The sequence below is a fragment of the Neomonachus schauinslandi genome, chromosome 16, assembly GCF_002201575.2.
Source record: "Neomonachus schauinslandi chromosome 16, ASM220157v2, whole genome shotgun sequence".
In the NCBI taxonomy this organism is placed as follows: domain Eukaryota; kingdom Metazoa; phylum Chordata; class Mammalia; order Carnivora; family Phocidae; genus Neomonachus; species Neomonachus schauinslandi.
Genome location: NC_058418.1, coordinates 16,210,570 through 16,234,710, shown reverse-complemented (window position 1 = coordinate 16,234,710; position 24,141 = coordinate 16,210,570). Strand labels below are relative to the sequence as shown.

The window sequence follows — 24,141 nt, the reverse complement described above, 5'->3', positions numbered from 1 at the left end:
AGAAGTTTCAGCCGTAGGGAAATAATCGATTGATGTCTTAGGGCATGCCCTCCTGCAGCTATGACCTCAGTCTTACTGTCCTTTCTGCCTCTCAAGACTATTCAGCAAAATGTGATGGGGTGGGGATGGGGGTGGGGGTGGAACTAGCTTTCAAAACTCTCCCATGAAGCTGTGTCTTGCTCCATCCCTAACTGCCAGGGCTGACTGGGTCTTATGGTGATCTCTTTGTCTGGAAAGAAGAAAGCCTGGCCTGCTCCAAGGTCTTTCCCTGCAGAAGGGCTTAAAGTAGCAGAAGTATCAGCGTCTGCTCTCTTTTAAGTCAGAAACTGCCAATTGGCAGGACCCATCTATACTAGCCTTAAACCCACTATTTGATATGGTTGCTAATGGCCTGGTTCTTATTCTTTAAGTCCTGGGTATGGTCTAATTTCCATTCTCCTGCCACCCCCACCGTCACCCCTACCCCCTGGTCCATTATGATTCTAGATAAGCTCGGGTCCTCTCTTGGGTTAGTTTATTTGTTCCATTCAGGGCACAGAGAGCTCTGAACCAGCAACTCACTCTTTCTCCCCTCACCTCCACAGGCTTGAGAATACGCTGCTCCTCCCGCCCCTTTCCACCATGGACCCCACACTGTGGCCTTTCTTTCAGGTCCTCTGAGATTGGTACCCAGGCAAGGCACAATGCCCCTGTTCCCGACGACAAGACTGCCTAGCCCCTATGGCTCTGATCGGCTGGTACGGCTAGCAGCCAGGCTCCGGCCAGCACTATGTGATACCTTGATCACTGTGGAAAGCCAAGAATTCCCTGCCCACAGCCTGGTCCTGGCAGGTGTGAGCCAGCAGCTGGGCCGCAGGGGCCGCTGGGCTCTGGTGAAAGGCATCAGCCCTTCTACCTTTGCCCAGCTTCTGTACTTTGTTTATGGAGAGAGTGTAGAACTGCAGCCTGGGGAACTGGGACCCCTTGAGGAAGCGGCCAGAACCTTGGGGGTGCAGTCCCTGGAAGAGGCATGCAGGAGGGCTCGACGGGACAGGGCTAGAGAACTGGGTCCAGGGCTCAAGGAACATCAGGAGGAGCCAGAGAACCCCACAAGGGATTCTGAGAGAGGACTGGAGGGACATGGAGAGCAGAGACCAGAGAAATTTATTAGAGCTGGTTGGAGAGAACGAGAGATACTGCATGAGCAAAGGCCATCAAGAGAGACCCCTGAGATAGCAGAGGCAATGCAGGAGGGTGCGGGGGAGCAGATGAGATCAAAGGAAAAACTCAAGCAATCCCCTATTGGCCATGGGGGAACAGATGGGAAAGAAGAAGTGATTATGTGGGTGACGGAGAGTCCGAGGGGCTCTGAGGAAAGTCTGCGGGAGTTCTCTGGCCACCGTCCCCCACCAGGTTCCCTCCAAACAAGCGTCATTCCTAGGCCCTGGTCGGCTGAGGCCCCTTGGTTGGGGGAGGGCCAGCCTGCCCTGTGGAGCATCCTGCTGTTGCCACCCAGATATGGCACTCCCTTCTCCCATAGCACCCCCATCACTGGAGCCTGGCAGGAGGTCTGGCCTCGGGACCAGAGGTGAGTGAAGAGCCTAACGGAAGACCTCCCTGGCTGGGAGGGAGTGGCTCAGGAGAGGCAGCAGTGATGGGTAGAAGGGCACCACATCTCTTATCTCTACTGTATATTTCCGGAGCTGATGATAGGACAAGAAGCTTCCATCACAGGGGAATTCAAAGCCCAGCCCCTGAGGAGGACTCATGACACCTCCCCCTCCTGGAAGGGTCTGGCCAGGATCCCGGGTTTTGCCAAGGCTAACTCTTCCCCACCCCATCCCCAGGATCCCACTGTCCCTGAACCCTGAGAAAGGTCTCTGGAACCAGAACCAGTTGGCCAACTCCAGTCCTGCCCCAGGTAAGCCCCTCAGTGCCCTGTACAAATGCTATAACATGGTCTCTCCTTCCTTAGGCTGGGACTCCAGGAGTCCAGCCTGAGTAGGGCACCTCCTTCACTCTGCTCCCTCCAGGTTCCCTCCCCCAGAGCCCCACAAAGTTCATCCCTGGGGAGATGGAAGAGTCTGATCAGAGGCACACAGGTGAGTAGGGTGAGGGCACGTTTGCCTCAGCCCCACTGTAGCTCCCAGTGTCTTGTCTGGGAGTACCAGTGGTCCAGCTCTGGGATTCCCAGCCCTGCCCTCCTTTGCCTTCTCTATCCCCACAGGTGCACTTGCAACCTGTGTGGGTCATGTGAGTACAGCAGGCCCATCCCACCAACAACGTCCCCCACCCCCACCTGCCCGGTCTCGGCCCTATTCTTGTTCTGTCTGTGGGAAAAGGTTCTCACTCAAGCATCAGATGGAGACTCACTACCGAGTCCACACAGGTATGGGCTCCCCGCCCAGTGCAAATTATCTGCTCCCTTCCAAACTCCGGTCTGTCTGGTCCTGAGTCCTTCTCTGTGTGCTTGGCTCCCACACAATTCCCTTGCCCAGTCGCCCAGATCAACCCCTACGCCAGCCTTCACCCCCTTCTTTCCTTTACCGGCCTCCCCCTCCACCTGCCCTAGGAGAGAAGCCCTTCTCCTGTAGCCTCTGCCCCCAGCGCTCCCGGGACTTCTCAGCCATGACCAAGCACCTGCGGACGCATGGGGCCGCACCCTACCGCTGCCCTCTGTGCCGGGCCGGCTGCCCCAGCCTGGCCTCCATGCAGGCGCACATGCGCGGCCACTCGCCGAGCCAGCTCCCACCTGGATGGACCATTCGCTCCACCTTCCTCTACTCCTCCTCTTCGAGGCCGTCCCGGGCCTCGACCTCTCCCTGTGGGTCCCCTTCCTCCACCACCTGACGGTGTTGGTAGCTTCTTGGGCTTCAGCCAACAATACAATTAAAGAATGAAAGACGGGCCGACGGGGCTGGCTAGGTTTCTGACCCAGCACCGCAGCTACTGGCAGCCTAGCAAATTCGGCTCCAAGAAGCACCGCAGGAAAGGCGCTGAAAGCCTTCTCCCAGATGACCGCGGGCCCCAGAAGTCTGGGCCAGCGAGCCCGTGTGGGGTGTGGGCAGTGAAGTTTGCACGAGTTAAAATTAATTGTGCCGGGGCTGGCGATTCCATCAAAATAAAGAATTTCCTGTGCCCTCTCAGGACCAGAAGCCGAGTCCAGACTTTAGTCTGTGAGCAGGGGAGAGGGAAGGGGCAGCCTTGCCCCTTGTCCTGTGGCGGCCCCTCGTGGCTGTGCATCCACTGTTCAGTGCGGGGGCCACCTCCATCTCCCGGGTCTCCCTGTTCTTCCCCAGAGGTAGGGGCCCGCGAGGGCCGCGAAGTCCAGGCTGGCTTAGCAGCAAGCCCTGTTGGCGGAGGCTGTGAGAAATCAAGTTATTCGCCCCTTCCACAGCAAGCAACGGTGCGCAGAATCTGAGTCTGGGACCCCCCAGCCCCGGGCTCGAGGAACGCGTGCTCCACCCTCCTCCTCTCCTTGAGCTTTCAGACACCCTCCTCCTCTCCTTGAGCAGAAGGACCGCAAAGCTGCGGCCTCTCGAGCATCCTCCCTCCATGCTGTGCAGAACGGCAGCCGGGTGGCGCCTCCAATTGAGACTAATCCTTTGCGGCGGCCCCTTTCCCACTCCACGCCTCCTGCAATCGCGAACTTCATTTCCCAGTGTCTCTAGGATTCCCAGGGTCCGAAGTCCATGCACCCTGGGAGTGGTAGTTCATGCGTGCCCTGGTCTCGCCAAGAACAATGGGAGGAGTTGGGGGCGAGAACCACACGTCCCGGCAGCCCCGGAGATGGTTTTTCTGGGTCCGGTTAGGACCCTTATAGTCCCAGCTCTCGCGGCCCCAGCTCTCGCGACCCCAGCTCCCGGCGGAAGGAGCGAGGCGCCCGGACTACATTTCCCGAAGGTCCCTGCGCATCACCCCTCTTTGGCCGCAACACGGGGTCTATGCTCTTCAGGCGCGGTCTAAGGGTGACTGCCGACTGACCTCGGACTCCCGCTCCCGTGGTGCCCCGCGCGTGGCTGGCCCAGCCCCCGGCTCCCGCTAGCCCCGCTGCGGCGCTGGTTGCTGTCGTGAGCCGCAGCCGCCCCGCCCCACCTCTCCCTCCCCTCCCCCCCGGCCCTGCGCACGGGCCGCCCCTCCCCCCGCCTCCCCGGCCCCTCTCACGGTGCCAAGATGGCGGCGGCGGCGGGCGGCGGCAGTTGCCCCGGGCCTGGCTCCGCGCGGGGCCGCTTCCCAGGCCGGCCGCGGGGCTCCGGCGGGGGCGGGGGCCGCGGCGGACGGGGCAGCGGGGCCGAGAGAGTGCGGGTAGCTCTGCGGCGCGGCGGCAGCGCGGCGGGGCCGGGCGGAGCCGAGCCCGGGGAGGACACGGCCCTGCTCCGTTTGCTGGGGCTCCGCCGGGGCCTGCGCCGGCTCCGCCGCCTGTGGGCCGGCCCGCGCATTCAGCGGGGTCGGGGCAGGGGCCGGGGCCGGGGCTGGGGCCTGAGCCGAGGCTGCGTGCCCGAGGAGGAGAGCAGTGACGAGGAATCCGACGATGAGGTGAGGCAGTCGGAGGCGTCCCCAACGCCGGGCGGGGCGGAGGCCGGGGGCTTCCAAGGGTCTGGGTGGCCCTGAGGGGTGGAGTGGAGAAGCGAGGTTCTCAGGGCCCCTGCGGAGGGAAGGGGCCCTGGAAATAGGCCTGGGGGGAGATAGGCTGCACGGAGCTGTCCGTGAAAAAGGCCTCTGAAAGTATATAGAGCAGCCTGGGCTGCATCTGGGTACTTGGGCCTGAGGCACGTCCTGCAGAAGTGTCCCAGGCTGATGATTTTGGTAGTTGGCAAAGCTGTTGCAGTAGAGGTTTGAGCGAGAAGGCTATGGGTACTGCATGCCCAACGAGTGGTGGTTGACAGCAGCAGCGTGGCTTTAGTGGACCCAGGCTAGGGCTCTCTGGGCACTTATCTGTAGGCTGCTCCACTTGGCCTCATAATCTCTGACACATCACTGGTTTCACCAGTACCCCGATTCCTCTTACTTAAAGTGGAGAGATGGTAGCATGATGGAGGGCTTCCTCTTGGGAGCACAGGCTGAAGAAAATGGGATAAAGGCTGAGACTGGGAACTCTAGCAGGTCTGACTTCAGCTCAGGATTTATCCCCAGCCTCTCAGAAAAGTCAGGAGGGTGTGGGTTGTATTATTTAGGACAGTTTGTAGTCACCTGAGGGCTCAGAGTAGAGCTTATTACGGTAAACCATTTGAAACACACACACACACACACACACACACACACACACACACACCCGGACTTGAGTGCCCCTATTCCCATCTTCATTCAGGAGGAAACTGCATCCTGAGAGTGTGTGAACAGTAGTCCCACCTTTTTCTGAATTGGAGGATGAGGGAGTCTGAGGGTAGTGTCTACTGCCTGGCCTGAGAAGATCCAGTTCTGTTCCCTTCTGGGCCAGCGAACCACTGATGGCTGTGCTGGTGTAGTCCGGTACAGGGGATGGGGGTTCAAAATACCCTGTGCCTCCATCTCTAGGATGAGAGGGAGAGACTCTTTTCTACTCTTCTTAGCTTCCAGTCGTAAGTTTTTCTCTAAAATAGGTAGGGGTATGTTAAGGGGGAAACTGGGGGGATATACCTCCATACCTGAGTCTCAGGTGGAACAAGGGCTTTGGCACTGACTGCTGTTTCTCCCCTCCACCCCTGGTCCCCTAAATCAGGAGTTTCAGGGTTTTCATTCAGATGAAGATGTGGCCCCCAGTTCCCTGCGCTCTGCGCTCCGATCCCAGCGAGGTGAGTGACGGGGAAACTCTACCTCTATAGCTTTACAGGAATGTTATTCTTGCTCTTCATGTCAGCTCTTCCCTGTTTAAGTAGAGTCTCCATCAGTTACATAGTGTGTTCTGTGTTCAAAGCTCAAGCTAGCCTGGGCTGTGGGGGAAACAGACTCGCCCTCCTGGAGTGCCTTCTTCAGTCTGCGGGGCTAGCTTGACCCATCTCCCCACACCTATTCTCCTTTTAGGTCGAGCCCCCCGAGGTCGGGGCCGCAAGCATAAGATGACCCCCATTCCGCCTCCTCGCCTAGCAGATGTCGCTCCTACCCCCCCAAAGACTCCTGCCCGGAAACGGGGTGAGGAGGGCACAGAACGGATGGTGCAGGCACTGACTGAGCTTCTCCGGCGGGCCCAGGCACCCCCAGCCCCACGGAGCCGGGCATGTGAGCCCTCCACTCCACGTCGGTCTCGGGGACGGCCCCCAGGACGGCCAGCAGGCCCCTGCAGGAAGAAGCAACAAGCAGTAGTGGTGGCAGAAGCAGCTGTGACAATCCCCAAACCTGAGCCCCCACCTCCTGTGGTTCCCGTAAAACATCGAACTGGCAGCTGGAAGTGCAAGGAGGGGCCTGGCCCAGGACCTGGGACCCCCAAGCGTGGAGGACAGTCCGGGCGAGGAGGCCGTGGAGGTAGAGGCCGAGGCCGAGGCGGGCTCCCTCTTGTGATCAAGTTTGTTTCAAAGGCCAAAAAAGTGAAGATGGGACAGTTGTCCTTGGGACTTGAATCAGGTCAGGGTCAAGATCAACATGAGGAAAGCTGGCAGGGTGCCCCCCAAGGAAGAGTTGGATCTGGACAGGGAGAGGGCCCCTGCTGGAGAAAGGAGCAAAAGCTGGAGGAGGAGGGAGAGAAGGAGACAGAAAAAGAGAAGGACAAGGAAGAGCGAGAAGAGAAGGTAGAGAGAGCTGGACCTGAAGAAGGGATGACGCTAGCAGAGGAAAAGGAAGAGGCAAAGCTGCCATCCCCACCCTCAACTCCGCCAGCCCCTGCAGCCCCTCCACCCCCTCCACCTCCTCCACCATCTCCACCTCCTCCACCATCTCCACCTCCTCCACCCATCCCACCCCCCTCCACTTCTCCTTCATCCCCACTTTGCCCTCCACCACCCCCAGTGTCCCCTCTGCCCCCACCATCACCTCCACCGCCTCCTGCCCCAGAGGAGCAGGAAGAATCCCCTCCTCCAGTGGTCCCAGCTACATGCTCCAGAAAGAGGGGCCGGCCTCCTCTGACTCCCAGCCAGCGGGCAGAGCGAGAAGCTGCTCGGGCAGTGCCGGAGGGTACCTCTCCTCCCACTCCAGCCCCCAGCACCATCACAGGAGGCCCTCTGGAAGACAGCCCCACTGTGGCCCCCAAAAGTACCACCTTCCTGAAGAATATCCGGCAGTTTATTATGCCTGTGGTGAGTGCCCGCTCCTCCCGAGTCATCAAGACACCCCGGCGATTTATGGATGAAGACCCCCCCAAACCCTTAAAGGTAGAAGTCTCACCTACTCTTCGGCCTCCTGTTGCCACCTCCCCACTCGCCCCCCCAGAACCAGCACCAGCTCCCTCTCCACCGCGTGCCCCAACTCCCCCGTCTACCCCGGTCCCACTCCCTGAGAAGAGACGGTCCATTCTAAGGGAACCCACATTTCGCTGGACCTCGCTGACCCGGGAACTGCCCCCTCCTCCTCCTGCCCCCCCACCGGCCCCGCCCCCACCTCCTGCCCCTGTCACTCCATCCCGGAGGCCCCTGCTCCTTCGGGCACCCCAGTTTACCCCAAGCGAAGCCCACCTGAAGATCTACGAATCGGTGCTTACTACTCCTCTTGGGGCCCCTGAAGCCCCTGAGCCAGAGCCGCCTCCTGCTGATGACTCTCCAGCTGAGCCTGAGCCACGGGCAGTGGGCCGCACCAACCACCTCAGCCTGCCTCGATTTGCCCCCGTGGTCGCCACTCCTATTAAGGCTGAGGTGCCCGTTCCTGGGGCTCCAGCTCTGAGCAACGGGCAGCAGTGTCAGGCTCAGCTGCAGCAGCCCCTGCAGGCCTTGCCAACCCAGCTGCTGCTCCAGGCGTTAGCACAGCCACCGCAGCTGCAGCCGCACTTGCACCTGCAGCCGCCGTCACCACTGGACAAGGCTCGTACCGCAGCCTCAGGCTCCTTACCGCTGTCTGGTGTGGAGGAGAAAATGTTCAGCCTCCTCAAGAGAGCCAAGGTGCAGCTGTTCAAGATCGATCAGCAGCAGCAGCAGCAGAAGGTGGCGTCTTTGATGCCGGTGAGCATGGCACCTGGGCTAGGTTTCTGCACCCAGCCATCCAGCCCCAGTTCTCTCCATTCTCAATTTTCATTCACCCTCTGCCTCCTCAGACCCCCTCCAGTATTTCAGGGAACGCTCAGAGCCAGTCCTTCCATTTCTCAGCTGCCTATGTTCCTTCCCTGGCCCTGGCCCTCCGCCATGCTAGTCCCCCCGGCCCTATCTTTCTTCACTTTCCAGCCTCTGACCCTGTTTATTCCCCCACCAGCCAAGCCCTGGAGGGCAGATGGAGGAAGTCGTGGGGACTGTCAAGCAGATCTCAGATAGAGGTTCTGTCAGGTCTGAAGATGAATCGGTGGAAACTAAGAGAGAGAGACCGTCGGTATGGAGTGGGAGCGGGGCCCTCTGAAGAAGGCTGGTTGCAGGAGCGCAAGGGGCAACTTCCCACATGTATTCCTGGTTTCTCCTCCCCTAGGGCCCCGAGTCCCCTGTGCAAGGCCCCCGTATCAAACATGTCTGTCGTCATGCTGCTGTGGCCCTAGGTCAGGCCCGGGCCATGGTGCCCGAAGACGTCCCCCGCCTCAGTGCTCTCCCTCTCCGGGATCGGCAGGACCTCGCCACGGAGGGTAGGGGCGGGTGTGTTGTGGGAAGATTTTGACAGCTGTGTCAAGTTCGGGGGCGAGCACATGCACCAAGAGCCTAGAAGAGTGGGAGCTGAGTTGGATGCTTGGGGAAGGTGGCAGGTGGGCTGGGGTGCTAGGTCTTAGAGCAGATTTGGGGGCACTTGGGGCCTGAATACCATGGGAAATTGGGGGCCAGAAGGCCAATTGAATGAGATCTAGGAACAGGGAACTGAGGTAAAAGGCCTAATGGCCTTGTGGCTCCATCCCTTCCTCTCCATTGCACTAGATACATCATCGGCATCTGAGACTGAGAGTGTCCCATCACGGTCTCGGCGGGGAAAAGTGGAGTCAGCAGGGCCTGGGGGAGACTCAGAGCCTGCAGGGTCTGGAGGGACCCTGGCCCATACACCTCGGCGCTCACTGCCCTCCCATCATGGCAAGAAGATGCGGATGGCACGGTGTGGACACTGTCGGGGCTGCCTGCGTGTGCAGGACTGTGGGTCCTGTGTCAACTGCCTGGACAAGCCCAAGTTTGGGGGCCCCAACACCAAGAAGCAGTGCTGTGTGTGAGTAGCCAGGGCGCAGCCTCTGTTCCCACCCATGGTTGTCAAATCACCCAGGCCTCCTGCCCCGCCAGAGCAGTGGGATTGGCATCCTTGTGGAGAGCTTCCTCTCTTCCCCCAGACCACCAGTCCCCTACCCTGGTGACGTGCTGCTCCCCTCCCCAGATACCGGAAGTGCGACAAGATAGAGGCTCGGAAGATGGAACGGCTGGCTAAAAAAGGTAACGAAGTTTGAGGAGTATTTCTTTACACAACCTTGTTTAGATCCATGGTGTGGAAGAAACAGTGTTTTCTTTGCTCTCCTTCCTTTATCTTTGCAGCCTGTTACCTTTGTCATCTTTCCATCCTGTGCTTTTGTGTCTCTCCTGTATTCGTTCTCTTCTGCCCCACTTCTTTTTGGCTTTTCTGCATCCCAATGTCCCATGTCCCTGGCTGAGCTCAGATCCTACTAAGTCCCCTGTTCCCACAGGCCGGACGATAGTGAAGACGCTGTTGCCCTGGGATTCCGATGAATCTCCTGAGGCCTCCCCTGGTCCTCCAGGCCCACGCCGGGGGGCGGGAGCTGGGGGGCCCCGGGAGGAGGTGGTGGCCCCCCCAGGGCCCGAGGAGCAGGACTCCCTCCTACTGCAGCGCAAGTCAGCCCGGCGCTGCGTCAAACAGCGACCCTCCTATGATATCTTCGAGGACTCGGATGACTCAGAGCCCGGGGGTCCCCCTGCTCCCCGGCGTCGGACCCCCCGAGAGAATGGTGCGAATTGATTGTTGTTTCCCCTTTCAGTCCTGTGTCTTGTGTAGAAGGGGGCTGGGGTTTCTAGACCAGGGGCCATGTTTGTGTGATAGAGAAAGTAGCTGAGTGCAGAGAAGGAGGTAGTTTGGGGTGGACAGGGAAAATGGGTGCATTTGAGCCAGGTCTAAAAGTCATCCTTTTGGTTAGTTAAAGGCGGCCATGGGCATCCAGGTAACGGGGTGTGGAGGAAAGGGAATGGGGCAGGGAAGGAGTGGGACCCTCACCACTTATGTGTGCTGCCTAGAGCTGCCAGTGCCAGAACCCGAGGAGCAGAGCCGGCCCCGCAAACCCACCCTGCAGCCTGTGTTGCAGCTCAAGGCCCGAAGGCGCCTGGACAAGGTTAGCACGGCCCCACACCAAGAACCCTGAGTCCTGTGGAAGGCATGGCTCCCGCCCTTTAGGAGCTTGCTAGCAAGTCAGGGTAACGGGCTCACCTGAGTGCCGTGTTGTGTCCACACCAGAGGACAGGCCCTGAGGGGTAAGGCAGGTCTGTCCTTCCGGAAAGCAAAGTAGGATCTGGGCAAAAGACAGGGTTGGGCAGGCTGGGGAAGAGGACAGTGTGGAGAGAAGTCTGCAGAGGGTGAGGCTGGCAGCCTTCTGACCACCGCCATCCTCCCTAGGATGCTTTGGCCCCTGGCCCCTTTGCTTCTTTTCCCAATGGCTGGACTGGAAAACAGAAGTCCCCTGATGGAGTGCACCGGGTCCGTGTGGATTTTAAGGTATGGCATTGAGGGAGAGGGTCTCGAGGATGGTGTGTGAAAGAAACCTGGGGGTTGTAGTTGAGAAACTGGGCTTTAAAGATGGCTTTGGCTGCTCTCTGATCCCGTGTCCTCTCTTTCCTCAGGAGGATTGCGACCTGGAGAACGTGTGGCTGATGGGTGGCCTCAGCGTGCTCACCTCTGTGCCAGGGGGGCCGCCGATGGTGTGCTTGCTGTGTGCCAGCAAAGGCCTGCATGAGGTTGGATCCCCGCCTTTTTCCACAGCCCCCCAGGTCTCCATTGGCCCTTACTGCCTGATTGCTTGGGCCCTCTCAGCAGGGTCTCATCCCTTGGCCTCTTGGCCTCACACTGTGCCCATTGTTCACTCTCCCCACCTCCAGCTGGTGTTCTGCCAAGTCTGCTGTGACCCTTTCCATCCATTCTGTCTGGAGGAGGCCGAGCGGCCCCTGCCCCAACATCATGACACCTGGTGCTGCCGCCGCTGCAAATTTTGCCATGTCTGTGGACGCAAAGGCCGGGGATCCAAGGTTTGGGCACAAGAGCCATGAGGGTGGTTGGAGGCACGGAGGAGAGGGGTATACTTGTGCCAATAGGTTTTGCCATTGCTGTTTTTCTCCCAACTTCCAACAGCACCTCCTGGAGTGTGAGCGCTGCCGCCATGCTTATCACCCAGCCTGCCTGGGGCCCAGCTACCCAACCCGGGCCACACGCAAACGGCGCCACTGGGTGAGAGATGAGGCCCACACCCCTTGCATTGGAGTTCTTATTAAAGCCGCTACCACCCCCAGACTGGAAGGTTGGAGGTCCTTGTGAGAGTTTATTTGATAAATAGCATTTTCACTTATAAAATTTCACATAGACAAGACTTCTGTGCAGAATTTGTACAGAATGATTGCAAAATGCAGAAGGGTTCATGCATTCCATGGTCCTGGGCTCAGAATCCCCTGCCCCTGCCTGACCTCCTTTCCTCCTTACCTCCTTCTGTCGGTCTCCCCTACTTTGGTCTTGTCCCTCTCTCCTCCTCACTTGTACACCTTTTCTTCTCTATCTGTCCTTCCTCATTTGTCTCTTGCTTACCATCCACTCCTCTTTGCCCATCTCCTCCCACTGTACCCCCCACACTGCTCCAGCCTGCTCCCCCTAACTTCACCCGCCCCCCCCCCAGATCTGCTCAGCCTGCGTGCGCTGTAAGAGCTGTGGGGCGACTCCAGGCAAGAACTGGGACGTCGAGTGGTCCGGAGATTACAGCCTCTGCCCCAGGTGCACCCAGCTCTATGAGAAAGGTGGGGACCTGTCAGGAAACCTGGGCCCTGAGGGACACCGGGCAGTGGGCCAGGCTCCTAGACAGGCAAGACAGATATGGTTTTCTAGTGGCTTTGTATCCTCTTGTAGCCCCAGAACCTTTCCTTGTGTCAGGGTAGTCTCCCACAGAAGCCTATCTAGTACCTCAAGTAGAGGGACACAGTTCCTCTCAGGGCAGTGGGAGTCGGCCTGGCCCCCATCGAGGTCGTGGTCCCTTACCTGCCTTTTGGAACCTTGAGTCGCCACTGATCACTTTGAAAACCTGGGCTTTCCCCATTTGTTCAGGTGGCAAGTTCGCAAGGTTCTTTGTGAGGTGCTGGGGCTGTAGGGCTAGAAGAGGCCATATTCTCAGCCAGCGTTTTGAGAGTGGTAGGGACCCAAGATGGGGCATAGCAGAGGCAGCCCTCACAGCAGCCAAGGGGCAGGTCGTGGCCGCAGCCCCTGACTTCCCCATTTCCTCCCTTTTCTGCAGGAAACTTCTGCCCCATCTGCACGCGCTGCTACGAAGACAACGACTACGAGAGCAAGATGATGCAGTGCGCGCAGTGTGACCACTGGGTGCACGCCAAGTGCGAGGGGCTCTCAGGTGAGCAGGCAGAGCACGCCCAGGCTGCCACCTCTGCCCCGGGGTTGGGGGGGCGGGTGCCTGTCCTACCCCCAGCACAGGCCGTCTTGGGACAGGTATCGTAAATGTATGTCCTTGGCAACTCCTCTGGGCTGCTGAGAGCCCTCACGTTCTCCCAAACCATTCTGTCCTGTCCCACCCTGGCTGTTTTAGATGAAGACTATGAGATCCTTTCTGGGCTGCCAGACTCAGTGCTGTACACCTGCGGACCATGTGCAGGGGCCACGCACCCCCGCTGGCGAGAGGCCCTGAGTGGGGCCCTGCAGGGGGGCCTGCGCCAGGTGCTCCAGGGCCTGCTGAGCTCCAAGGTGGCGGGCCCACTGCTGCTGTGCACTCAGGTCTGGGGGGGGGCGGGGCGGTGCTCGGGAGGTAGGATGGGGTGGGGCCAGGCCCAGCACCAGCCCTGCTGACTTTTTCTCTCTACAGTGTGGGCAGGCTGGAAAGCAGCTGCACCCAGGCCCTTGCGATCTGCAAGCCGTGAGTCGGCGCTTCGAGGAAGGCCACTACAAGTCTGTGGTGAGTGGGACACTGAGAGGAATAGGTGGGCTCCAGGAGGAGGGTGTTGTGGGTGGGGTGGGGGCTCTGATCCTGACAAGCCCCCTTACAGCACAGCTTTATGGAGGACATGGTGGGCATCCTGATGAAGCACTCAGAAGAAGGAGAGACCCCAGAGCGCCGGGCTGGAGGCCAGATGAAGGGGCTCCTACTGAAGGTGGGAACTTTGGGGGATGTCTGTAGAGTGGCTTGAGTGGTAGTGGGGAGGAGAGTGTGGGTCCTTCAGACGCTGCCCCTACCAACTTTCCTGGGGAAGCCAGTTCTTCTCATTCTGTTAACCCACTCCCCAGCTGCTAGAGTCTGCGTTCGGCTGGTTCGACGCCCACGACCCCAAGTACTGGCGACGGAGTACCCGGCTGCCAAAGTGAGCAAGGCTGGGTAACAGGAGGGGAACCAGGGAATAAGGGCAAAAGCAAGGGCACCTGGGAATCCAGGGTCTGGATCCTGGGCTGAGAATAGACAAGAAACAGAGTTAAGGTTTGGAGGGTGGTGGAACCAGGATGAGCATCCGCAGGGGTTCTAGGCCAGCAAAGACTCAGATTGTGCAGTTAGCTCACTTTGTTTCTACTTTGTGCAAGATAGTATTGGGGAACAGCAGTGAGTAAGCCATGTTTGGGGGGTTGAGCAGGCACATTAGTGCCTGATGATCCAGATGGTCAGGGTGGTTATGGGAACGTCGAGGGAGCTGTAGGAGCCCAGAGAAGGTGCTTAGGGCTAAGGCTTCTTGGAAGAGATGACATCCGAGCCCAGATGTGGAAAAAGAGTATTCCAGGCATGAGGAACAGCATTTCATGTGTCATAGGTGGCATGAGGGGCCCTGGCTTATTTGGGAGACTGAGAGAAATGCCACATGGAGAGAGGACCAAGTGTGTCATGGCATGTTAAGGCTAAGATTGTGGGTGGCCACCCTTGTTAGACGTGTCAGATGCTGACCCTGCCTGTCCACAGCGGAGTTCTTCCCAATGCCGTGTTGCCCCCATCCTTGGACCATGTCTACGCTCAGTGGAGACAACAGGAACCAGAGACCCCAGAATCAGGGCAGCCTCCAGGGGACCCCTCAGCAGGTACTGGGAAGTGGGGACTGGAAGCCAGGGCCCTGAGTTGGTGGGGCAAGCTCTAGGGCCTGATTCTGGGACTTGCCTTCCCACACCTCTTCCAGCTTTTCAGGGCAAGGATCCAGCTGCTTTCTCACACCTGGAGGACCCTCGTCAGTGTGCGCTCTGCCTCAAATATGGGGATGCGGATTCTAAGGTGAGGGCTACCATGTGAAGCCCCAGGTTGTGGGGCCTAGTCCCTGGGGCCTTCCCTCACACCATTTCTCCTCTGCCCCCAGGAGGCAGGACGGCTCCTATACATTGGGCAGAATGAGTGGACACACGTCAACTGTGCCATTTGGTCAGCTGAAGTGTTTGAGGAAAATGATGGCTCCCTCAAAAACGTGCATGCTGCTGTGGCTCGAGGGAGGCAGATGGTGAGAGCCCGGGCCTAGAGAGGTGGGCAGCCCCAGGGTCTCGGGTAGCCCCCCCCACCCCTCTGCAGGGGAAACCGCTCTTGTTTCACAATTCCTACCCCACCATATCCTTTCACTGCTGGTCCTAGGGACCGTTTTTGGTTGTCCCAGGACTCTGGTGCTTCAGGGAGGACTCCCCCTCCCCCCATATTTGGGCCTAAAGCCTGGGAGATTAAAAGTTAGATCTTCTATTAATTGAACCTGTGCTGGAGGCTTTCTATACTGTGTGACATTTAGCTCCTGCTGGCTCCCTGTGAGGTGAGGTGTGGCCTGGGTTAGAACCCCCTGCTCACCAGTGTGGGACGTGGTACTGTATAATGTCTCAGGCTTAGAAAGTGAGACCTGGGGTGATATGTACTGGGCGGGGGGTGCTAATGTGAAGATTAAATAAAATGATACAGGTTTTACACTAAAATAGCATGAGAGAGGAAGAGCATGCGACTCTTGATCTTGGGGTCATGAGTTCAAGCCTCACGTGTAGAATGTAGTGATGACTTCAATATATTTTTTTAAATGGTGTGAGAAAGATGGTAAATATTGTTTGGTGTTAGATGTTGTTTTTTTCCCTATTGCTTCAGAAAATCTGAAGTAGTTTTGATGTGCACCTGGCCCTGGATGCAGCTAGGGAAGAGGGTATGTTTGATGAGTGCCTTTGCTTTGTGAGGCGCTGGGCTAGACGGGCCCAATCAGAGTCTCAAGCACAGTGATGCTGAGCATCAGACCCTGGTCTCGGTCACTGGCTTCTCCCCTCAGCAGCCCCTTCCACCCGCAGCGCTGTGAACTCTGCCTGAAGCCTGGAGCCACAGTGGGCTGCTGCCTTTCCTCCTGCCTCAGCAACTTCCACTTCATGTGTGCCCGGGCCAGCTATTGCATCTTCCAGGATGACAAGAAAGTTTTCTGCCAGAAACACACAGACCTGCTGGATGGCAAGGTGAGCCAGAACCACGGGGGAGACAGCTCCCCGCTGCTTTCTCTTCCCTTTACACTTGTAGACCCCTGCAGCCTCTCAGCCCTGTCCCCAGCTGCCTCTTGGTGTCTTTTTTCCTGAGTCCTTGAGCCAAGCCCCCAGCTGTCCACTCCCTGCCTCACAGCCTTCCCTCACATCCCCCTGGCCCTTCACCAATCTAGCAACCCCATTTGCCTTCCAGGAGATTGTGACTCCCGATGGGTTTGATGTTCTCCGCCGAGTCTATGTGGACTTTGAGGGCATCAACTTTAAGCGAAAGTTCTTGACAGGGCTCGAACCTGATGCCATCAATGTGCTCATTGGTAAGCCTCTTGCTCTCTACCCTGGTCTTCCTGACCCTGTCTGGCCCACCCTCCTGATCTCTTTGCATCGTAGGCTCCATCCGAATTGACTCCTTGGGTACCCTGTCTGATCTCTCGGACTGCGAGGGACGGCTCTTCCCCATTGGCTACCAGTGAGCAGCCCAGGGGGCCTGGGTGGGGTGGAAGGACTCCAGGACAGGATCCCATTTCCCAAGTTGTCCTGACCCTCTTACCCACACGCCCACCTGACAGGTGCTCCCGTCTGTACTGGAGCACAGTGGATGCTCGGCGGCGCTGCTGGTATCGGTGTCGTATTCTGGAGTATCGGCCATGGGGTCCGAGGGAAGAGCCAGTTCACCTGGAGGCAGCAGAGGAGAATCAGACCATTGTGCACAGCCCCGCCCCTTCCTCAGGTATGTGCCTTGGAACTCCCTCATTTCCTTCCCTGAATGCTGCCCTCCCCAGATGGTTACCCACCAAGCCCATTCCCTTCTTCCCTAAAGAAACCCCAAGATGTTTGCCATTCTTCCCTTTGTCATAATGGCAATAACTGATCGCTTAACAGCTTTGCATTACGTGCTAGGCACTGTGCTCAGCGTTTCACAGGAAGTGAGGGGAGAGCTACCTGCTTGGGGGGTGGGGAGCAGCTTCTAGACAAACAGAGTGTTTACAGCCACCTGACTTGGGACGTGCGCTCCCGCGATGCTCCCCGCAGCCCTCCAAGGAAGGCAGGCGCTCTGCTATACCGCAGCTCCGAAAGGGCACTTGCTCTGCACGGTAACACAGTGCTGGCATCGGGGTGTGAGCCAAATCAGTCCCCTCATAGCCGTGCCGATGCTGAGGGATGTCGCTGAGAGCCGGATGGCACACAGCAAAGATTGGGCTTGGAGACTGGTAAAAGGAGAGCTTGTGGGCTGAAAAGGAGGAGGAAGATTTTCGGAGTGTGTTTGCAGGGAAGGGGTTTGTGCCAGGTTGGAGCGTGACATGAAGTAGAAAGGGGAGGAGAGGGTGCAGCTGTCCTGGCTGGTAGCAGGGGAGTGTTGGGAGGAGGCGGCAGAGATTTGTTCTCGCAGATTGGGTGGAGCCAGTTAATGGGGAGCCCCAAGCGCCAGGATGCGGCAGATGTGTTTGATGTGGCAGGGATGCGTGGCACAGGTGAGGAAGCGGTAGGACTGGCCCTGCTGGAGGGAGGGCAGTGCCCCTCGTGGCATGCGGGGCCTGAGTCAGAGCAGTAGGCAGCCGGCAACAGGGGAGGTGGCAGAGATGCATGAGGAGGGGTTACAAAGGGCCCCTGATCCAGTTATGTGTGGAGGCTTTAAAGAAGCCACAGAGGGGTGTGGGACCTGGGTGATGACTGGGAACCGGTGCACATTGTGACCGGACCATTGGGCAGGGGTGGGGAAGGCTTGGTTGGCTCAAAGAAGGGAGGGTGTGTAAGGAGGGGCTTTGACCGTCCCTGCCATTCCTGATGCCATTCTCCTGCCTCCTCAGAGCCCCCAGATCATGTGGACCCCCCTCCAGATGCAGATGCCCTTATCCCTGGAGCTCCTGAGCACCACTCACCTGTTCAGAACCTGGACCCCCCACTTCGGCCAGATCCAAGCAGTGCCCCTCCTCCGGCTCCCCGCTCCTTCTCGGGGGCTCGAATCAAAGTGCCCAACTACTCACCATCCCGGAGGCCCTTGGGGGGTGTCTCCTTTGGACCCTTGCCCTCCCCTGGTGAGTACCTGGGAGTGTCAGGGAGAGGGGTGGGTGGGTGAGGCAGGAGCTCATGGCTGATACTGACCCTTCCCCCCACAGGAAGTCCATCTTCTCTGACCCACCACATCCCCACGGTGGGAGACCTGGACTTCCCAGCTCCCCCCAGACGTTCCCGTCGTCCCAGCCCCCTGGCCCCAAGGCTGCCGGCATCACGGCGGGCCTCTCCCCCTCTCAGAACCTCCCCACAGCTCAGGGTGCCCCCTCCTACCTCAGTCATTAGAGCCCTCACGCCTACCTCAGGGGAGCTGGCTCCCCCTGGTCCAGCCCCATCTCCTCCACCACCCCCTGAAGACCTGGGCCCAGACTTTGAGGACATGGAGGTGGTGTCAGGACTGAGTGCTGCTGACCTGGACTTTGCGGCCAGCCTGCTGGGGACTGAGCCCTTCCAGGAAGAGATTGTGGCTGCGGGGGCAGTGGGGAGCGGCCATGGGGGCCCAGGGGACAGCTCAGAGGAAGAGGCCAGCCCTACCCCCCGCTATGTCCACTTCCCTGTGACTGTGGTGTCTGGCCCTCCCCTGGCCCCTGGTCCCCTTCCTGGAGCCCCCCGCATCGAACAGCTGGATGGAGTGGATGACGGCACGGACAGTGAGGCAGAGGCCGTCCAGCAGCCTCGGGGCCAGGGGACTCCTCCTTCAGGGCCAGGAGTGGGCCGGGCTGGGGTCATCGGGGCTGCAGGGGACAGAACCCGACCTCCTGAGGACTTGCCGTCAGAAATTGTGGATTTTGTGTTGAAGAACCTAGGGGGGCCTGGGGAGGGAGGTGCTGGGCCCAGAGAGGAGCCGCTCCCCCCAGCGCCTCCCCTGGCCAATGGCAGCCAGCCTCCCCAGGGCCTGCCCCCTAGCCCAGCTGACCCCACTCGGACGTTTGCCTGGCTCCCTGGGGCCCCAGGGGTCCGGGTATTGAGCCTGGGCCCTGCCCCTGAGCCTCCCAAACCCGCCACATCCAAAATCATCCTTGTCAACAAGCTGGGGCAAGTGTTTGTGAAGATGGCTGGGGAGGGTGAGCCCGTCTCACCCCCAGTGAAGCAGCCACCTCTGCCCCCTCCCATCCCCCCCACAGCCCCTGCTTCCTGGACTCTGCCCCCGGGACCTCTGCTGGGTGTGTTGCCAGTGGTAGGGGTGGTCCGCCCCGCCCCACCACCCCCTCCTCCACTGACACTGGTGTTGAGCAGTGGGCCCCCCAGCCCGCCCCATCAGGCCATCCGCGTCAAGAGGGTGTCCACCTTCTCTGGCCGTTCCCCACCAGCGCCTCCCCCAAACAAGACCCCCCGGCTGGAGGAAGACAGAGAGTCCTTGGAGGATGCTCCCCAGGGTCCAGGGCTTAGTGGCAGCGGGTGAGTGAATGTGCTGAGTCTGTGGAGGAGGGTGAGAGAGGTGGGCAGGAGAAGGCAGCTCAGCCTTCTTGGGGTTCCTCCCCCAGGTTTAGCCGAGTGAGGATGAAAACGCCCACAGTGCGTGGAGTTCTCGACTTGGATGAGCCTGGGGAACCCACTGAGGAGGAAAGTCCGAGGTGAGTAGCCAGTGCCCTTTCCCTGGAGGCTCTGGGACCTCCATCCCTTCCTCTTTCTGACAGGTCTCTCCTCACAGGCCCCTCCAGGACCGGTCCCCTCTGCTGCCACTCCCAGAAGGTGGTCCTCCCCGGGCCCCCGATGGTCGCCCTGACCTGCTGCTTGAGTCCCAGTGGCACCACTACTCAGGTAGGGACCAGCCTCTCGCTCTCCCTGCCTCCTCCTTTATGCTTGCTTCAGCTGGGTGACGGTCAGATGCAGAGTCAGTCTACTTCAAAAGATAGACCTCGTGTACCAGTCTGGCTCTGAGCCTGAGACTAGGTATTCAGAGTTCGAGAGATGCCCTCGGAGCTCCTGGCCCGTGGCAGAAAAAGGCAGAGAGATGAAGTTTCAGCTCCACATGAGAGGCCCTTCAAAAGTGCCCAAGAGCTGGGGGGTCGGCTTCAGAGCCTGATCTGCCAGGGTCGGAGGGTTAGGTCCCTAGTGTGGGGGCTGTCAGAATTAGAGATGGGATTTAGAGCCGTGCAGGCAGACAAGAGCACCTGGGGGTCAGCCAGCGAGGATGGAGCTCATCTAGGATCCAGAGGGGCAGGAAGAGTAGGAAGGAGATAAGAGGACACCAGGCACGTGGGGTCTAGGGTTGGTGTACTGGCTGGGAAGGATGTTGTGTCAGGGTCTAGAATTGAAGACAGTGGTTGATGAGGAAGCCAAACTAAGACCCAGGCATCTTGCCAGCAAGCTTGGCTAAGGGTCTGAGAGGAGAGGGTGGGCAGCAGCCCAGAGAGGTTTGTATGAGGGCTGAGTAGCAAAGCCATGGAGGAGGGTGAAGGGGGCTTGTGGATGGAAGCAGAGGTGGGAGGAGGCGTGGTGGTTGGATGTGAATAGGAGACCGCTGAGGTGGAGGAAAGGGGAGGGCAGTGCACGTGCAGAGCCATCAGGACACAGGATAGGGGTACGCAGAGTGGATTGGGCTGACAGCCTTGGTGAAGCTGGGAGGGCAGTGAGTGCTCTGTTGGTTATAGAGGGCCATGGGAGAGGGGGTAGGCTACAGCCAAGCGAGCTGGTAACTGAGCAGCCTGAGGCTTGGAATTTCTCCTGGCCCCAGGCCTGCCCGGATGTGTGGATTGTCTCATTACGTAGCGCTGAGTTACTGAGCGTGGAAGCGGAGCGAGGTACACAAGAGACCGCTTAACTGAAAGACTGCGTATGGGGGTCAGAGGTGGCGTGAGGATATGGCAGTGACCATGACGGACAGGTCCCCACCCTTAGGGACCACGCCACATTTTGGTAGAGGAAACAGACACGTACGTTAGCAAGTGTACTGCAGCTGAGAACGAGCGCCGTGAGAAAGAAGGCAATGAGAGCGCCCGGGTGAGGCCCCTGTAGTCAGCCTGTCGGGTTCAGGGAACAGAATGGAGGTGAGGATGGGGTAAGGGCAAAGAGGAGGTGGAAGAAGTTGTCAGAGGTGAACCCAGAGGCACAGAGGCCTGGAGATGATTTGGGTCATACAGCAAATCAGGTTTGGAGTCTTGCCTCGGGCTGGGAGGGCACACGGTCAGGTTGGCCCAGGGGAGTGGTGTGGGGAGCAAGTGTGGCCACATGGGTCCTGCCTCACCTCTAAAGCACGCTCCACTCTAACTGAGGTTCTCCCCACCCTCCCCCTCCAGACATGATGGTCAGCCCTCAGTCCGCACGGTGCTTGAGCTAGCCGCTGCATCTGGGCTGATCCCGCCCCCCCACCTCCTTGTAGCACTTCCTTCGATGGCTTCCAACAGCCCCGTCCCCCCTCCCGGTCCTGTCTCCTCATTGCCCCAGCCTGTCACTTTGGCATGTCCCAGGGCCCCGGCCTTGACTTTTCTGTACCTGCTCTGGGGTGTTCTCATCTACTTCATGGCTCTAAATCCCATCTCTTATTCTGACAGCCGGTGGATTGGTAGCCAGGCTCCTAGATCCTGCTGTCTGCTCCCCGTCTCCACCAGCAGGTTGCAAGGGCAGGTTTTCTAAGAGGAATTTCAGACTCAGCATATCCCAAACTGAGCTCTCTGCCTTCACCCCAGACTTGTTCCTCCCTCTCCCTCACCATCTATCTCATCATCGGCAGTTTTACCATTCCAGTTGTTCAGGCCCCAAACCTCAGAGTTGTCCTTGACCCTGCACTGGCTCTCTCCATCTCCTACATCCCCATCTCCTACAGCAGCAAGTCCTATCTGTTGCGTCTTCAAAATCTTTAGACCCTGAGAAATCCCTTAAATAGCTCCTAATGTACATATACTTGACTCTGTGGGTAGGAGCCTATATAATAAGTTTGTAATATTTACAGAGCTGTGCTGCATATAAAAAATGCAAATATACTTCTGGTATTTTTAATTTTCTGTGAGAGAAGAATGAGGGGTAGATGGGCGTTTTTGGTAAGATGAGTTTGAGTGAGCGGGTGTCCAAGTGTGTCCTTCGGAGCCGGGGCACTCCAGGCCTCCGTGGACATGCTCATCTCTCCAAGAACTCTCACAGAAAAGGGACCGCGGGCTCTTTAGAGAAAAATAATGTCCATCCTGTAGGGCTCACGGGGCAATCAGAGCAGGAAGAGAGCCCTCAGACCAAGTATCTGTGCTTGTGCAGGGAGAGGAAGGGAGGGGGTGGGGAACCCGGGGCTCTGGATCTGGGGTGATCCTCACCTACTCTGACCTGCTGTTTGGGACCAGGTGAGGCTTCAAGCTCTGAGGAAGAGCCTCCCTCCCCAGAGGACAAAGAGAACCAGGCCCCCAAACGGGCTGGCCCACATCTGCGCTTTGAGATCAGCAGTGAGGATGGGTTCAGCGTGGAGGCGGAGAGCCTGGAGGGTGAGTCGGGAGTGGTGGTGACGGAGGGAAGGTGTCCGGTCGAGCCCCATCCTGACCGCTCTGGCCCTGCTCTTTCCTCAGGGGCCTGGAGAACTCTGATTGAGAAGGTGCAGGAGGCCCGAGGGCACGCCCGGCTCCGGCATCTCTCCTTCAGTGGCAAGTGGAGGGGCCGCAGGCGCGCGGAGAGCTGGGAGGACTCGGAGAGGATAAGAGGGGCCTCTGACATGACATGTGTGTCCTCACCTCTGTCCCCAGGAATGAGCGGGGCGAGGCTCCTGGGCATCCACCACGACGCTGTCATCTTCCTGGCGGAGCAGCTGCCCGGGGCCCAGCGCTGCCAGCACTACAAGTTCCGCTACCACCAGCAGGGGGAGGGCCAGGAGGAGCCACCGCTGAACCCGCACGGGGCGGCCCGCGCCGAGGTCTATCTCCGGTGAGGCGTCTGGGCGTCGCTGGGGGCGTTCTCGGGCGGGGGAGTTAGGTCTTTAGAGACTGGGAACCGGGGCCTGGGAGAAGATGCCAGGCCATTCCAGGAATCACTCCTAGATTCACGGCACAAGAGTGAGCCCCATCCATTCCCCTTCCACTCTGTCTTCGGGGGCAGCAGTATTTCTTTTTTGCTGGCGGCAGGCCCAAGCCAGAGGGTAGGTAGGTGGCGTCTCTTTGAAGGAATGGCTATTAGCCTCCCTTCCTCCTTTCCTCCCTTCCTGTTGCAGGAAGTGCACCTTTGACATGTTCAACTTCCTGGCCTCCCAGCACCGGGTGCTCCCTGAGGGAGCCACCTGTGACGAGGAAGAGGATGAGGTGCAGCTCAGGTCAACCAGGTATGGAGGGCAGGCCAGGGTGTTGGGGGTGTTCTGGAAGGGTCCTAAAGAGGGTGACCGGGGCAAGAGAGGTCATTCCTGGGTACCAGCCTGTGACACTGCTGACCCCACCAGACGTGCCACCAGCCTGGAGCTGCCCATGGCCATGCGCTTTCGCCACCTCAAGAAGACATCCAAAGAGGCTGTGGGTGTCTACAGGTTAGTGGGGTCGGGGGGGGAGGATGCCCCTTGGGTGGATGGACAGGTGCCCTGGTGCGGGGCTGCCTTGGTTCTGTCCCCCTGCCCCCTGAGCTCCCCCTGGCCCATCCTCCCCTGCAGATCTGCCATCCACGGGCGGGGCCTGTTCTGTAAGCGAAACATCGATGCTGGCGAGATGGTCATTGAGTATTCCGGCATCGTCATTCGCTCCGTGCTGACTGACAAGCGGGAGAAGTTCTACGATGGGAAGGTGGGCTCCACGGGGCCATGGGGCTGAGGTGGGCGAAGCGGCGGGGGTGGGGGGGGCTGGGCCGTGGGAACAGAGCACCTGACGGGCCGTCGCGGTCCCTGTAGGGTATCGGGTGCTACATGTTCCGTATGGATGACTTTGACGTGGTGGACGCCACGATGCACGGCAATGCCGCGCGCTTCATCAACCACTCGTGTGAGCCCAACTGCTTCTCTCGAGTCATCCACGTGGAGGGCCAGAAGCACATCGTCATCTTCGCCCTGCGCCGCATCCTGCGAGGCGAGGAGCTCACCTACGACTACAAGTTCCCCATCGAGGATGCCAGCAACAAGCTGCCCTGCAACTGCGGCGCCAAGCGCTGCCGTCGCTTCCTGAACTGAGGCCGCGGCGGCTCCCCCCACCCCCCGCTGCCGTCGTGCCCTGAGTCTGGGGGCTCCCGAGTCCCTCCCAGAGCATCTCACCCCCACCCTCCTGTTGAGGGTGGATGTGGGCCTGCAGGTGGCAGAGGCCCTGCCTCCACCCTTCCAGCCCACCCAGCAATCGCCCCCTTCTTGCCCTGGGGGCCCAGGATGTAGATACTGTACAAAGGTTTCTAAATCCCTTCTTTTCTATGCACTTTTTTATTTAAGAGGGTGGGTTCCCAGGTGGGAACCCCCCATAATAAAGTCTGTCAATGTTTGGAGAGGTGGTCTTCCGGTTTGTATGGTGCTGAGGGCAGGTAGGAGCTCCCGTTCCTCCACACCAGTCCTGAGCCGGGGGCAGCCTGGCAGCCTGAGCAGGGGGTGGGAGGCCA

The 24,141-nt window shown here is 59.1% G+C and overlaps 2 protein-coding genes across 2 annotated transcripts; both read left to right on the top strand.

The window, feature by feature from the left end:
* Positions 1–683: 683 nt before the first annotated feature.
* ZBTB32 (zinc finger and BTB domain containing 32) lies at positions 684–2,895 on the top strand. Its single transcript, XM_021700841.2, has 5 exons — positions 684–1,567; positions 1,827–1,900; positions 2,013–2,081; positions 2,207–2,368; positions 2,552–2,895. Exons 1-5 carry the CDS (start codon positions 684–686, stop codon positions 2,827–2,829), a joined length of 1,467 nt encoding a protein of 488 aa, XP_021556516.1. The 3' UTR covers positions 2,830–2,895.
* Positions 2,896–4,152: 1,257 nt separating this feature from the next.
* On the top strand, positions 4,153–24,030 carry KMT2B (lysine methyltransferase 2B). The gene is made up of 37 exons (XM_021700788.1): positions 4,153–4,515; positions 5,678–5,750; positions 5,980–8,039; positions 8,287–8,400; positions 8,494–8,644; positions 8,928–9,207; positions 9,370–9,425; positions 9,674–9,952; positions 10,236–10,330; positions 10,612–10,710; positions 10,836–10,949; positions 11,091–11,237; positions 11,341–11,436; positions 11,876–11,993; positions 12,485–12,598; positions 12,791–12,975; positions 13,064–13,153; positions 13,245–13,349; positions 13,483–13,556; positions 14,141–14,256; positions 14,352–14,443; positions 14,526–14,663; positions 15,475–15,633; positions 15,851–15,971; positions 16,045–16,123; positions 16,224–16,384; positions 17,463–17,690; positions 17,772–19,065; positions 19,152–19,241; positions 19,319–19,428; positions 21,939–22,076; positions 22,158–22,232; positions 22,332–22,509; positions 22,793–22,900; positions 23,015–23,098; positions 23,219–23,348; positions 23,453–24,030. The coding sequence occupies exons 1-37, from the start codon at positions 4,153–4,155 to the stop codon at positions 23,726–23,728; spliced, it is 8,190 nt and encodes a 2,729-aa protein (XP_021556463.1). The 3' UTR covers positions 23,729–24,030.
* The last annotated feature ends 111 nt before the right edge of the window (positions 24,031–24,141 follow it).

Excerpts from the sequence above, each read along its gene's own strand:
- KMT2B (XM_021700788.1), top strand. The coding sequence starts at position 4,153 with ATGGCGGCGGCGGCGGGCGGCGGCAGTTGCCCCGGGCCTGGCTCCGCG. Across the intron at positions 8,401-8,493 it reads CTAAGAGAGAGAGACCGTCG|GGCCCCGAGTCCCCTGTGCA; the intron begins GTATGGAGTGGG and ends CTCCTCCCCTAG. Across the intron at positions 23,349-23,452 it reads AGAAGTTCTACGATGGGAAG|GGTATCGGGTGCTACATGTT; the intron begins GTGGGCTCCACG and ends CGGTCCCTGTAG.
- ZBTB32 (XM_021700841.2), top strand. The coding sequence starts at position 684 with ATGCCCCTGTTCCCGACGACAAGACTGCCTAGCCCCTATGGCTCTGAT. Across the intron at positions 2,082-2,206 it reads GTCTGATCAGAGGCACACAG|GTGCACTTGCAACCTGTGTG; the intron begins GTGAGTAGGGTG and ends CTATCCCCACAG. Across the intron at positions 2,369-2,551 it reads TCACTACCGAGTCCACACAG|GAGAGAAGCCCTTCTCCTGT; the intron begins GTATGGGCTCCC and ends CACCTGCCCTAG.